This window comes from Danio aesculapii, chromosome 9 (assembly GCF_903798145.1).
Source record: "Danio aesculapii chromosome 9, fDanAes4.1, whole genome shotgun sequence".
Classification (NCBI taxonomy): Eukaryota; Metazoa; Chordata; class Actinopteri; order Cypriniformes; family Danionidae; genus Danio; species Danio aesculapii.
The window spans coordinates 37,491,821-37,507,905 of record NC_079443.1 but is presented as its reverse complement, the minus strand read 5'-3'; the positions used below and the strand labels follow the sequence as shown (position 1 = coordinate 37,507,905).

The 16,085-nt window shown below is 38.6% G+C and overlaps 1 protein-coding gene across 1 annotated transcript in view; it reads right to left on the bottom strand.

Annotated features, from left to right (window-relative positions):
• Positions 1-16,085, bottom strand: part of lrp1bb (low density lipoprotein receptor-related protein 1Bb) — a 625,723-nt gene that overhangs the window by 239,918 nt on the left and 369,720 nt on the right. Inside the window, exons 22-23 of the mRNA XM_056465638.1 lie at positions 6,223-6,423; positions 526-771 (exon numbers count right to left, since the gene is read on the bottom strand). Of these exons, the coding sequence (XP_056321613.1) occupies positions 526-771; positions 6,223-6,423 (447 nt within the window). The remainder of the gene's footprint in view (positions 1-525; positions 772-6,222; positions 6,424-16,085) is intronic.

Below are 16,085 nucleotides of genomic sequence, written 5' to 3'. Positions count from 1 at the left end.
ATAACAATACTACTACTACTACTAATAATGATGATAATAATAATAATAATAATAATAATAATAAGTATATATTTGTTGTTTATTTCTTGTCTATATGTTGTACGTAAAATAAATAAATAAAGAAATAAACATGTTGTATATTTTTGTTTATTGATTGCCAGTAAAACAAACAAATTAACAAACAAACATATACACATATATATATATACATATATACTACTAATACTAATAACAATACTACCAATAATAATACTGATAATAATAATAATAATAATTATTATTATTATTATTATTATTATTGTTGTTATTATTATAATATTTGTTGTTTATTTTTGTTTATATGTTGTACGTTAAATAAATAAATAAGTAAATAAATATTTGTTGCACATTTTTGTCTAAATAATGCAAGTAAAACAAACAAACAAATAAAAATAAATAAATAAATAAATAAATACTGCTGATACTACTACTACTATTATTAATTATTATTATTATTATTATTATTATTATTAGTCATTTCAATACCTGTGCTGTGGCAGCTCTCTCCATCTGAATCCAGTCTCCAGCCAGGATAACAGGAGCATTTGACAGTAGTCTTATGCTGTTCGCATATTTGACTGCACTTGAGGTGAGCGGAGCAATAGTCCACCGTTTCACATGTTCGGTTGTCAGAGCCAAGATGGAGTCCTGCGGGACATGAACACACCACCCCTTTGCTTGGGATCACTGAACACTGGTGACTGCAGCCTCCATTACCCTGTAAACACCTCTCTGAAACAGACAAAAACACATACAAACACACTCAGCTTGTAGAGATGCTGATATGAAGCCTTGTTTCCTCGGATGTGAGATTCAAGGTGTGAATTGAACAGGAAAATCACATATGAGGAAAACCAAAATTTAAATTGAACATTTACACAAAATTAGACATCTACATTATCCTCAGTACCAAAAAATCTGGGTTCCACAAATAAGCTTTCAATGAAAAGTCCTTAAACAAACATTTGAAGAACATTTAATAATCTGAAGAATCATTTAGTCAATAAAGAGGTTTGTGTGGAATAAAAAGTTTCAACAGATTACAATAGTTTTTCATGGAACATAAGATGCCAGTAATGAACTGTAAATTTTAAACAGTATATAGTATTTAAACAGTAAGCTAATTTAATTAGTTTCTAAAAACTAATTAATTTTGTCTTTACCCAGATGACAGTACAAAATGTATTTATTTAATTATTTATTTATTTGTACTTTTGCAACATACTAGTTTTCCATTTAAAGTGCAATTTAAAGTCTCAACTAGGCTCAACTCAAAAATGTTAATTAGGTTAACCAGGCATGCCATTAATATTATGACCTTATGAAAAGTTATTTATTTATTTATTTATTTATTTTGAAGCATAATTGTATTCAATTTAAAGGCTCAACTCAAATAGGTTAATTAGGTTAACCGGACATGCCACTGATCGTATCACCTTATGAACAGTTTGTTTGTTTATTTATTTATTTATTTGTTTGTTTAATCCTTTTTTTAACCAAACTAGAATAAATTAGACAGTGAAAATACAGTGAAAAAAAGTACCATCTTGGTTACACATCACTTGGGAAATACATTCACAATTGTATATGCATGTACATACACTTGGATAAATAAATAAATAAATTCTGATATACTACTAGGCTCACATAATTTATGGTAGGAAAATGTGAGATTGACAGCATGTGTAAGACATAGCATCACTAAAACAAATAAGACGGTGAAAATACAGTGAATAAAATGAACTTGCTCTGTTAAACATCACTAGGGAAATACATATAGACTTGTATATGCTCATACATATATATATGTGTGTGTGTGTGTGTGTGTGTGTGTGTGTGTGTGTGTGTGTGTGTGTGTGTGTGTGTGTATATATATATATATATATATATATATATATATATATATATATACACATATATATATACATACACACACACACAAAAGCTCATCCTTTTTTCACTATGCCATTACTCCATTACACTGACCTACAGTTATAAACATCTCCAGCCCGGTGTACAAACCCGAAAAAGTTGCATAAGAAATGACTTTATTCATCAAGCAGCTTCAATAAGAACCCAAAGCTCTGAATTACGGCCGACTCCAGACTCCATGCAGGCCAAACAAACTCATTCAAAGTGCGAAAATAAGCTTTCTCTTCAGTTAAAAAGAAATGAGGCTCTCCAATACAACCATCTCTTTTCAGAGCTGGTAGATAAACTCCGGTACTTTTAGTCTCTCATCTCTAATGGATAAGCCCTTTTTTATTTTTTTTCTTCTTCCGTCGAAACACCTGGTCCTTTTTTAGGGCGAGGAAGACAAAAGGGAGGGAAAAACACAGCTTGTTGAAAATGACACTTTCCAAGGTCTCTTTGCCTCTCCTGATTATGATGATCCCCCTCAGCGGCCGCAACAGAGAATTGAATTTTCTTCACAGGGGGCCCTGAAGTCTATATAGAGGTGAAGAATAGCTGCTTCCCAAAGGTTACAAATGGCATTGAGTCCCGCTGCGCTGGTCTGAGTCAGTCAGAGCCCTGAAGGTCCATTGGCACCATCTAATTGCCAATGAGAGCAGGTTTAGTCAGATAATACACCTCATCCCCTGAACATGAGCGTCGGGGTCCCATGGGCAAATGCTGGGAATGCACCGAAAGTCACTGAAATGTTTGTCTAGTGGTATTCTGAGAGAATTATACATGGCTGACTCTCAGGAGAATCTTTCTCCACCGAGGCCTTCACAGGCAAACAGATTCCCATGTTTGTTTCTCATTCAGACTGGCTTCATGTTTTCCCTCCTCACAGAGCAAGTGCTGCTTTTCCCATTACGTTCACCGAAGGACGCAACTCAAAGAGATTCAAGTAGCCCCTGAGGGACGAGCCGTGTGGGCATTATCAAAATCTTTTCATCCATGGAAAATAAATACAATACATATTGATTCACTCAAGTGAATCAGAATCATCTGCTATTTTTTCCTTTTCTTTTATTATTCTCATTGGCTAGTTGTCTTTTTCTTATTGATTGAAGTATACTTCGCATGACTAATTCTCACTCAATCCATCCGGTATTTCTTGCAGACCTCTTGTAATACCGGTCACAACGTGTACAGTGAATAAGCGTGTGAACACAAGCATTATGAAGCCAGTGATAAATATGCACTGCGACAGTTGTATTGATTTAAAAGCACAATAAATTCCAAAAGCAAAGTTTCTGGGGCTTTATAGAATATATCTCAAAATTACAGATACGTAATAATAGTAAAATAACACTAAAATATCACTGCTTTACAATAGCTTTGAGTAAAAGGAAAATGTGAACTGTAGCAAACATACTTTCATAGGTACACCTTACTAGTGGGTTGGACACAATTTTAACAGAACAGAACTGCCACTCACTGGATATTTTCTCTTTTTCAGACCATTCTCTGTAAACCCTAGAGATGGTTGTGCATGAAAATCCCAGTAGATCAGCAGTTTCTGAAATACTCAGACCAGCTCATCTGGACCAACAACCATGCCACGTTCAAAGTCACTTAAATCACCTTTCTTCTCCATTCTGATGCTCGGTTTGAACTGCAGCAGATTGTCTTGACCATGTCTACATGCCTAAATGCATTGAGTTGCTGCCATGTGATTGGCTAATTAGAAATTTGCATTAACAAGCAGTTGAACAGGTGCACATAATAAAGTGGGCAGTGAGTTTATATACGTATTAAAAACATTTGCCAAAAAATCAACTTTTTTATTAGAAAAAAAGTCTTAAAATTATAAATAATGCTAAATAAATATTCTAACCAATGTTGGTATATGAGTAAAATGGTTATTTAGGGTTATTTAATAAATACATATTATAACGTACTGATTCTCTCAAGTTTATGAATCCAAATCCTATACTGCTCATTGTTTTTTTTTCTGTTATTCTCATTGGTTACACAGAAAAAAAAATACTTCTGCTAAATTGTTGCAAACTATTTATATGGGCTGAATTTAAGCAAACAAATTAAATTTAGTTGTGTTCAACTTAGTTTATTTGTTTAAATTCAGCACAAATAAATAGTTTTCAACCACTTACCTTAAAAACATTTAGTAAATCCAATGAATCCTTTTTTTTCAGTGTAGTTGCTTTTTTTTTGGCTCTGTTGGTATAGATTGAAGTATACTTCGCATGACTAATTCTTACTCAATCCATCCCGCATTTCTTGCAGACCTCACATAATACCATTGCAATTTTCAATTAGTGCTGGTCATGGTGAGTACAGTGAATGAGAGTGTGAACACAAGCATTATGAAGCCGGTGATAAATATGCACTGCGACAGTTGTGCTGATTTAAAGGCAGAATAAATTCCAAAATCAAAGTTTCTGGGGCTTTTTAAAATATATCTCAAAATTACAATTATATAATAATAGTAAAATAACACTAAAACATCACTGCTTTACAATAGCTTAGAGTAAAATAAAAATGTGAACTGTAGTTAATCAATAAGGATTAAAAACATTTGACAAGCAATCAACTTTTAAGACAGAAAGATTTTTAAAATAATAAAAATAACACACTAAAAATATTTCAATAAAAGCTAAATAAAAATTCTAACCAATGTTTGTATTTGAGTAAAAGGGGGTTTTCGGGGGACAAGCCGTGTGGGAATTATCAATATCTTTTCACCCATGGAGAGGTAACTACACTGCATATTGATTCACTCAAGTGTATGAACATAAATGGTATACTGCTCAGTTTTTTTTTTTTTTTCTTTTCTTTTATTATTCTCATTGGTTTTTATTTGTTGTTGTTGGATCTGTTGGTATTGATAGAAGTGTACTTTGCATGACTAATTCTTACTCAATACATCCGCCATTTCTTGCTGACCTCACGTAATACCATTGTAGTTTTCAATTAGCGCTGGCCATGACGTTTACAGTGAATGAGAGTGTGAACACAAGCATTATGAAGCCGGTGATAAATATGCACTGCGACAGTTGTATTGATTTAAAGGCAGAATGAATTCCAAAATCAAAGTTTCTTGGGCTTTTAGAATATATCTGTTAGCTCTGCAGATGAAATAAACTTTTGTGGATGTTTCTTTTTCCGGGAATGGATCCAAAATTATTGATGACTCATGCTATGCTGCCTCAAGGGGCGTATACAAATCTTGATTAAATAAAGCAACTTATACAAGAAACCATGCTTTGCAGAAATGCTGTTATTATACACTAAAAATAATTAGCTGTAGATGACTCTGGAATAAAGCATAATGATGATATGAAATAAAGCTTAAATTAAAAGAAAAAAAAAACATAAAATGTGAAATAAGTTTTTAGAAAGTAAAGTTACTAAATAAAAATAAAATAATGATTAAAAATGATACTAAAAGGTCACAACTTCACAATAATTGTACTTTTACTTTTAAGAAGACTTTTAACTGTAGTAAATAAATAGATATAAAAAAAATTGACAAAATACCAACTTTTTATTAGAAAATAATTAAAACTATGAAAAATAATTAATATAAAGTTTTTTAAATAAAAGCTACATAAATATTGTAATAATATTGTAATAATATATAAATGCTATATGACAAGAGATCTTGAGGTAAAAAGTGTAAAGCTTTGTGTTATTTAATAATATGGAAAAAATGAGTTCAAATAATAATTAAATTGATTATTATTATATTTTCTTTTTTAAATTATTATTATCATTATTATTAATAATATACATAAAATATTTTCATTAATATTATTATTTTTTAATTATCATGAATAATAATAATATATATATATTGCTGTTATCAATATTAACAATATTAATAATAATATACATGAATAATAACTATCATTATTATTATTATTATTATACAACATCAATAACAACAATAAAAATAATAACAAATAATAATAACAATAACAATAATAATAATAATAATAATAATAATAATAATAATAATAATAATAATAATAATAATAATAATAATAATAATAACACAAATACAGTATCACCATTCTAACTGCATTCTGTTCACAGCAACAAAGGCCCATTAACAAACACTTTGCAGCCACAGATGCGCATTTACCCAGAATGCCTTCAAACATGCCTCATCTAATCTAAAACTTAGACCCGAAATGATAATTTTTTTCTCAAATCTTGAAGAGCTCCAGCAGATGAGCCTCTTATCAAAGCCTGGCAGTCACTCACCACAGAAAGGCCCTTCATCGGAACGGTCAGCGCAGTCCATCCTCCCGTCACAGATCTTGTTTTGGGGCAGACAGATGCTGGAGTCATTGGCGCAGGGCTGAGTCGGTGGCTTGCAGATGGAGGACACACACGACTCTTCATCCGAGCGGTCCTCGCAGTCATCGTCTCCGTCACACACCCAGCTCTTGCTGATACACTTCCCTTGAGACACAACATTCAGTCAGACAGTGCAAATAAATCAAGCTGTCAGGCTTAATTTGCTGTTTGTTGTTGAGCATGAAGATAAATCAGGGAGAATTTTGAAAGTTGCTGGTGGTGGAATGTCAAGGTATGATGACGTCAGATGTAAACAGAGGGTTTTTAGCAAGTGCCAGCTCATTTAACTGTCAGGGATTCACTTTATTTAAACTATAACACTTGTTTTCATTAAAAAAATTAACAGCAACTCTATTCTCTCTCTCTCTCTGGATTGATTGGAAACATAAATATTTACATATCAGTTTCTCTCAATTTATAGCTATCGGTTAGAGTTATCAGTCATTCTTTGTTTTATTCTGAAAATTACTTATGATGTTGCTTCCAAATTTAAAATAAAAATATGAAGATAAATCTGGGGGGATTTTGAAAAGATGCTGGTTGTGGAATGTCAAAGTATGATGACGTCAGATGTAAGATGCTCATTTAACTTTATTTAAACTATAACACTTGTTTTTGCTCTGAATTTAAAATTACAACAAAAACCTTTTCTCTCTCTGTCTCTGGATTGATTTGAAACGTACATATTTACATATTTTTGTTTTATTCTGTAAACAGAATAACAGAATTTTATTCCACACAGAAACGCCAACTGAGCCAGCCAAGGCTCGAACCAGTGACCTTCTTTCTGTGAGGCAACAGCACTACGTATTGCGCCACTGCATCGTCCTGTTTCCAGACATATTTATGTTAATTTTGAGGCAGCACAATTTTAAAAGGGAGGATAACATATTTTAAACTTAAGTTGATGTGTAATGTAGTTGTGTTAACATAAACAACATCTCTGAATGTAATATGCTCAAAGTTTAATGCAAAGGGAGACATTGGCTTTTACAGAGTTAGCTTAGCAAAGACTACAGCGAATGAAATTTGGGGGGAAAAAAATCCGGGTATAAGTGAAATCACAAACACTTCAGGTTCTGTAATGTTATAGCAGAGAAATGCCGTCCAAATGCTGCTATTTCCACAGAGCTCTTTCTGTATTTGGGCTTTTAAAAGGACACGACAAAAAAAGAGAAGTGCTTACAATTTAATTTTAATTATGTTCCAGAAAATTATAAAAATATATATAGCTAGCATTTGACAAAGGACACTTTCCAGAACCTCTCTCAGTTCAGTGCTGGATTCGAGTAAAAACTCCTCAAAGAAGGAGCAGCTCCAACAATAATAGAAGCTATGAATTGTGAGCCACAACCTGTTAGTAGTTTTATTTGTTAAAATTGATCTATTATATGCACAGTTTCTAGAGTTAGCGTTCTGTTGTAGCGAGGACGTAAACAAGGATGTCACTAACACATGCTTTTTCCCATTATATTTGAAAGTCACTTGTCAGATTTTATTTTGGAGAGCAGGCGTGTGGTTCAGCTGTGTCCTTGGTGTCATTTGCTGTCTAATTCAGGCTCAAACTGACATGGCTTACAGAGCAGAGGCAATGCGTGTGCTTGTAGGTGTCATGGATTGGTCAGGCTCTCACGACCCCCACTCACGAAGATCACCATCACCTGACTTCTAATGAGCACACAGCTGCATCACATTCACGAGCACCAGATAAAAGCACAGCACTCCAGTCGCTCATTGTCCGGGCTCGTCTCGACGAAAGCGGACAACTGAGCGACCACTCAGCGTAGTCATCCTCAGCTAAAACAAACGATTTACTTACCTGTTCTCTTTGTATTCCTCCTAGTCTTCCTGGTCCTCCCGAATCGTCCTGTCTTCCAGTCCTTCCAAGTCTGTGTCATCCTCTGTCAGCTGTATCTGGTGTGTGCTGTCCATCCTCGTGTATTCCTGTTACCCAGCCACGGAGGAAAAGACCCCAACATCATTCCTGATCCTCCTGGCTATCCTTCATGTGCTCCTTGTTGTCATTTAATAAACACCCTAACGTTTCCTTACCTCTGTCTCCTGTCCGCTTCATAACAGAAGCCCGGACCCATAACGACGACAACATGAGCACCCCCGATCACCTTCAAGAGCTGGTGGACCAGTTGAAGCGGATTCTACAGCCACCAGCTCCACTTTCCAACGCACCACCAGCACCGAGCACTTCCGCCTCCACAGTTTCTTCTTCGGCCCTTCCTTCCAGTCCCATGGCCCGACCAGCGCCCTACTCAGGCGGAGCGGGGGAGTGCAATGGTTTTCTGTTACAATGTTCCCTCATATTCGAAATGCAACCTTCTCTATATCCCACAGATAAGTCGAAGATCGCCTACATCGTATCTCTACTCTCTGGACCTGCACTTAAATGGGCTGAGACGATCTGGAACCAAGCCGGGCCGGTCATGAATTCCATCACTACCTTCACGGAGTATTTCAAAGAGGTGTTTGGACGTTCTGATGGGGAAGTAGCCGCTGGAGAGCAGCTGTATCATCTAAAGCAAGGTACTCTATCTACACAGGAATATGCTCTCCGGTTTCGCACTCTAGCAGCTGCAAGTGGATGGAATGAGAGATCGTTGTTGACCACGTACCGGCTCGGCTTGGAACCCACTCTCCGAATCCAACTGGCCACATTAGATGATACAATGGGTCTGGAGAGATTCATCCAACATTCTCTCCGATGTTCCGATCGTCTCCGTTCCTATCAACAGGACACCATCACCCCCTCGTCTGCACTCCTCCAATCGCCTGAGTCAACAGCCTCTCCAGAACCAGAACCCATGATAATAGAGTCTGGAAGACTGACATCAGCGGAACGACAGAGGAGGCTGACCCGGGGTCTGTGTCTATACTGCGGTGTCAGTGGACACACCCGTATGGAGTGTCCCCTTCGTCCCATTCGGACTTCAGTGAGTGTATTCAGTACGAATATTGAACAATGTAAACCACTTACTACCACCGTACAAATAACTACTGCCTCTATTTCTCTCCTTGTCACAGCCCTCATCGACTCCGGGTCAGCAGGTAACTTCATCTCCCAATCCCTCTGTCGTCAACTCCACCTCCGTACTGAGGCGTCCTCGCATATATACCAGATACAACCGATAACCCAGTGCACTCGATCTTCGACCCGTATCCATCGACAATGCGAAGACATCCTTCTTCAAGTGGGGTTGTTACATCAAGAGAGGATTCAATTTCTGGTTCTGGAGGGTGCAAATATGGACATCATTCTAGGGCGCCCGTGGCTGGTGAAGCACGATCCCATCATCTCTTGGGGCACAGGAGAGATAAAGAAATGGGGATCTGGATGTACACCTGCCTGTTTTCCAAATCTCCCTCTTCAAGGTCGGAACCCCATTTCTTTGTTTGCAACATCGGTCGAGAGCCCTCCTGAGAAGCAGTCTATCCACATTCCTAAGGAGTACAGCTCCTTTCATGATGTCTTCTGCCCCAAGAGAGCTTCCCAGCTACCGCCGCATCGGCCATGGGACTGCGCGATCGACCTAGTTCCAGATGCCCAGTTGCCAAGAGGTAGGATCTACCCGCTCTCGCTTCCAGAGAATCAGGCAATGGAAGATTACATAAGGGAGGCTCTGAGTCAGGGGTACATACGTCACTCAAAATCACCAGCCGCCTCAAGCTTCTTCTTTGTGGCCAAGAAGGACGGAGGGCTGCGTCCATGCATCGACTACAGGGTCCTAAATAACGGTACAGTAAAATACCGATACCCCCTTCCTCTGGTACCAGCCGCTTTGGAACAGCTCCGAGAAGCTAAAGTCTTCACTAAATTGGACCTCCGCAGCGCGTATAATCTGATAAGAATACGTGAGGGGGACCAATGGAAGACAGCATTCGTGACCCCTACTGGCCACTATGAATATGAGGTCATGCCTTACGGTCTGGTCAACGCCCCCTCCGTATTCCAAAACTTCATTCATGAAGTCCTCCGGGAGTTTCTTCACCACTGTGTAATAGTGTACATAGATGACATCCTCATTTACTCCCGGAGTGAGGCCGAACATCGCCAACACGTTGCGGAGGTCCTACACACATTGAGAGAACATCACCTCTACCTCAAAGCGGAGAAATGCTCATTCCACCAGAAGTCGATTCATTTCTTGGGATACATCATTGACCAAACCGGTATACGTATGGATGGGAAGAAAATTGAGGCTGTTTCTATCCTGGTCAGAACCCACTTCCATTAAGGAGCTCCAGAGGTTTCTTGGGTTTGCTAACTTTTATAGACGGTTTATCAAGGACTACAGCAGGATTACATCACCTCTCACTAATCTCCTCAAGGGTAAACCCAAAGGACTGGAGTGGACCAAAGAAGCAGCCGCAGCCTTCCGCCTTCTTAAGAAGGAGTTCACAAGGGCCCCACTCCTGACTCATCCTGACCCAAATCTTCCTTTCGTGGTGGAAGTGGACGCATCCACCACCGGCGTCGGGGCAGTATTATCTCAACATCATGATACACCGCCCCGACTGCATCCCTGTGCCTATTTCTCTCGGAAGTTGAGCCCGGCGGAGCAGAATTACAGCATAGGAGACAGGGAGCTTCTAGCAATCAAGCTAGCCTTGGAGGAGTGGCGTCACTGGTTGGAGGGAGCCAAACATCCGTTCCAGGTGATCACAGATCACAAAAACCTCCAATACATCAAAGAGGCCAAGAGACTATGTCCACGTCAAGCCAGATGGTCACTTTTCTTCTCACGTTTTGATTTCTCCATTTCCTATCGTCCAGGACCCAAGAATCTAAGAGCAGACGCTCTCTCTCGTTTACACGAGCATCACGATCATGAAGAACTCCCAACGAAGATTCTTCCCGAACACATCTCCATTTGTCCGATCACCTGGAACGCTCCTCCAGTCGTTGCCACTCCGGAAGCCCCTGCTCCGCCGGGATGCCCTCCTCATCGGCAGTTCATACCACCTGAACACCGGGTAGATCTGATCCACTCCTTACATACCTCGCTAGGCACTGGACATCCAGGGATCAACAATACTCTCTCGCTAGTATCCCAACGATTCTGGTGGCCAAACATGGCAAGGGATGTGAGGCAATATGTTCAGGGCTGTAAGGACTGTGCCCAATCCAAGAGCCCACGTCATCTACCCGCTGGAAAGCTCCATCCCTTGCCGATTCCGAACCGTCCCTGGTCACACCTAGGAGTGGACTTTATCACTGACCTCCCTTCGTCAGAAGGTAATACCTGTATTCTAGTCATAGTAGATAGATTCTCAAAGTTTGTCAAACTAATCCCTCTGAAAGGTCTTCCCACAGCCTTTGAAACTGCCGACAATATCTTTAATCAAGTCTTCAGGTCATTTGGTATTCCAGAAGATATTGTGTCGGACAGAGGTCCACAGTTCATCTCACGTCTATGGAAAGCCTTCTTCAAGCTCCTAGGTGTGGCCGTCAGCCTCTCTTCTGGATATCATCCCCAAACCAACGGGCAGACAGAGAGGAAGATTCAGGAGGTGGGACGGTTCCTGAGGACCTTCTGCAGTGGTCACCAGAACTCCTGGAGCCAGTATTTGGGCTGGGCAGAATATGCCCAAAATTCACTGCGGCAACCCTCCACCGGACTCACGCCATTCCAGTGCGTCCTGGGCTTCCAACCACCGCTCTTTCCCTGGGATGGCGAACCATCTGATGTCCCCGCAGTGGATCACTGGTTCCGGGAGAGCGAGAGAGTCTGGGACGAGGCTCATCAACATCTGCAGAGGGCAGTCCGTCGAAGCAAGGTAACCGCCGATAGGAGAAGGTCTGAAGAACCCAGATACACACCCGGACAAAAGGTGTGGCTATCCACCCGGGACATACGCATGCGACTGCCCTCTCGCAAGTTAAGTCCCCGATTTGTTGGTCCCTTCACCATCGTGGAACAGGTTAACCCCGTCACCTACAAACTACAATTACCCTCTCACTACCGTATTCACCCTACATTCCACGTATCACTCCTGAAACCCTATCACGATCCTGTTCTTCCCTCCACAGAGCCTGACCACGAAGAGGAACCCCCTCCTCCACTGCTCCTAGAAGAAGGAGCCGTCTACGCAGTGAAGGAGATCTTGCGTTCCCGACGTCGTGGTGGCCAGTTGGAGTACCTGGTGGACTGGGAAGGGTACGGCCCCGAAGAAAGGACATGGGTTCCCAGAGCTGATATTCTCGATCCTAGTCTCATGGTGGAGTTTCATGAGAGCCACCCTGAGTTCCCAGCGCCTAGAGGCAGAGGGAGACCACCACGGCGTCGGAGGTGTCGGCCCTCAGGAGCGGGCCCTGGGGAGGGGGGTACTGTCATGGATTGGTCAGGCTCTCACGACCCCCACTCACGAAGATCACCATCACCTGACTTCTAATGAGCACACAGCTGCATCACATTCACGAGCACCAGATAAAAGCACAGCACTCCAGTCGCTCATTGTCCGGGCTCGTCTCGACGAAAGCGGACAACTGAGCGACCACTCAGCGTAGTCATCCTCAGCTAAAACAAACGATTTACTTACCTGTTCTCTTTGTATTCCTCCTAGTCTTCCTGGTCCTCCCGAATCGTCCTGTCTTCCAGTCCTTCCAAGTCTGTGTCATCCTCTGTCAGCTGTATCTGGTGTGTGCTGTCCATCCTCGTGTATTCCTGTTACCCAGCCACGGAGGAAAAGACCCCAACATCATTCCTGATCCTCCTGGCTATCCTTCATGTGCTCCTTGTTGTCATTTAATAAACACCCTAACGTTTCCTTACCTCTGTCTCCTGTCCGCTTCATAACAGTAGGGGCATGACACATTTCCTGGTGATGTGGATCCAATCCGTGAATCACAGCACATTATGTTAGCTGACTAATCAGAGCCATGTGAGGGATGGACTTTCAAAGAAACTAGGAAATTTGCTGTATATAATTGAAGATATGTGAAAAATGATTTTCTACAAGTGAAGCATGAGCACACATTGCTTTGCATCATATAAACAAAACCAAGCCTTAGAAATACACTCTAGACCACCCCTTAAATGCTTATTAATATAAAAATGTAATTTATGACAAAATGATTTTTGCATCTGGAAGATATTAAAAACATATTTAAACTTTCTTTTCTTTCTTTTCTTTCTTTCTTTCTTTTTTTCTTTCTTTCTTTCTTTCTTTCTTTCTTTCTTTCTTTCTTATATTTTAGTTTTGGATTTGGTACTGACAAATCTATATGCACGAATATATTATAGTAAATTGAAATCCTACATGAATATTAATCAAAAAGAGAGATCTGTATGGGGTGTACTCATTTATGCCAAACACTGTGTATATATTACTGTTTAGGATTTTTACAAATCACATAACCAGCAAATCAATATACTTAGTAAATCCAAAGAACCTGAGATTTTTTTTGTAATAGAATCTGCAGTAAAATCCATAATATTATGAAAAGAAATGCTGTTTAGATTAAAGTAAGCAAGTAAGTCTATAATTGGATCTTTACTGCAGTGATTAATGTTTCTGCCATGCTCTATCTTTGGCCACAATTTTAACCTTAGCTATTGCAGTGCACAGTTTTTTTATTTTTTAAAAAGCCTAGTCGGGAGGAATATCATATTCCTGGATGAGAATGCAAAGCTTCATCAGGCTCAAACTGTTGCATTAAACTTTTGCTAAACGTACAGTACAGTACAATATGCTAGACACATATTTACTGTGTTAATATTAGTGTGGGTAGCAGGTTTCTGTTTTAATATAATTAAATGATAAAATCAGTAATGAAAAAACACATTGCAAAGATGAAATCCCATAAATTAAAAATAAATAAATAAATCTGTGTTCGCTAGTCAGCTGTTCTTGTGTTCAGTCTACCTTTATCATCAAATAAATAGCTGAACACACTTTAGTCTCTTTCTTTTTTTTTTCCAAGTCTGCCTGTCAAAACAATATGGGATTTGGCATTCAGGCTGCGATGCAGTGGTCTGGAAAGGGTGAGCACTGCTGCTTTTTAACACATGTTTGACATCAAAAGGCATAGGATGAACAAAACAATGAACAATTCTTGAGTTCTTCTATGGTTTGGCTGTAGATGTCTTTTCAAGGCAATCATTTACAATTAGGGTGACTGCTACATCAAAAAGCCCTGTGCTGATTGATTTCACTAGGGTCTGAGCGGAGCAAACACTTGTGATAGATACAAATTACAGTAAAACACCTTCAAAAGAAACTCACAAACTTGGATTTTGCACATAATGCTTTTTGTGTAGTGGTGAGATGTGCCATTTTTACTCGGTGTGTTCTATTTCAGCTTAAGCTGCAGTTTTGTTATGTGTATTTTTTGTGGTGTCTGTTTGTTCCAGCACCCAGGCCCTATTCAAACCTTATAAAAAAATCTTATTACACCTATTAAGATGACTTTTCACTGATACATTCCCTATTAGATGACGCGTAGGTATAAATGGGGTTGACAACATTCTGTGCTTGTTTACTTTTGACCATATCTAGAGGTATAGTTGAAAACACATTTGATAGGATTGCTTTGATGTTGTAAAAGTGCATGTGCTCGAATGCATTCAAAAAGCCAAAAGAGACTTCAAACTTAAATATTACAATGAGTTACTGAAATGTGCTGACCAAGCTCAACTGAGAATTGTCACCAATAATAGGTTTGATTAGATAAAGCAAATTAGATAAAACATTTCTCTTTCAGTGCTGAGTTTTTCAGAACAAAAACAAAAGTTACTGCTTTCCATATTCTGTTTGTCACTGGTATGTCTATTTGTCACCCATTTGACCAATTATTATGAGGTATAAACAGATCTTTAGAGGCAGGTCTATCTGTTTGACCAACCAATAGCAGATTCTTAATGTACACTACCAGTCAAAATATTGGGGTCACAAAGAAAATGGAATTAAGTACATTGTATAAATACCTGAGGATTAATGTTTGTAATATTGGGTTATCAAGGTACATGTCGTCAATTTAGAATTATAGAAGTATCTAACTGACATTTTTGTCAAAATTAAGTTAGTGACATTTTCTTATTAAATGACAACTTATTTACATTATGGGATGTTTTTTTATAAGTTGTTTACATTTGAAGACTTCTTATTTATAAAACAAATGTTACACACATACTGTTTGCTATATGGAATGCAACAACCTTACCAAATTTATCTCTGACCATACCAAACATAAATAAATTATTATTTCGTATCCATAAATTTTAAATGTGTCAAAACAAGCAAAATATAGCTCTACGCTATTTATTTAACAAAACATTTCAGAAAAAGAAAACAAAAAAAATTGACATTTAAAAAAAAACTGCTGTAGTGTATATAAAACTATGCACAGTAATCTGTCCTGGCTAAATGTCCCAGATCTCCAGTTAACTGGTTAAATGGGGAGTTCTCTTCTCATATTAAAGCAATATTATTGTAAAAAATTATAAACCATATTACCAAAAATACCTGTAAGCAAAAGAAAGCAGGTGAAAAACATTCCGTGTGTGAAAATGAAAGGCTGATCACCACAATGTTAACGCTAGGTCAATTAATAATCTGTTCAAAGAATGGTTAAAGTGAAAGTAATCGGTGCTGCTTACCAAAAGACAAATCTGGAGCTCTTGAAAGCAGCAAAACTATGTGTGCAAGAGCATTACTTTTTGTCTAGTCTATTTGAAAGAGAACCGAACACAAGTGGTATTTCTAAGCACAGTTGTTTCATGCAACGAAACGGGAGCGCGCACGCGTTTTAAACA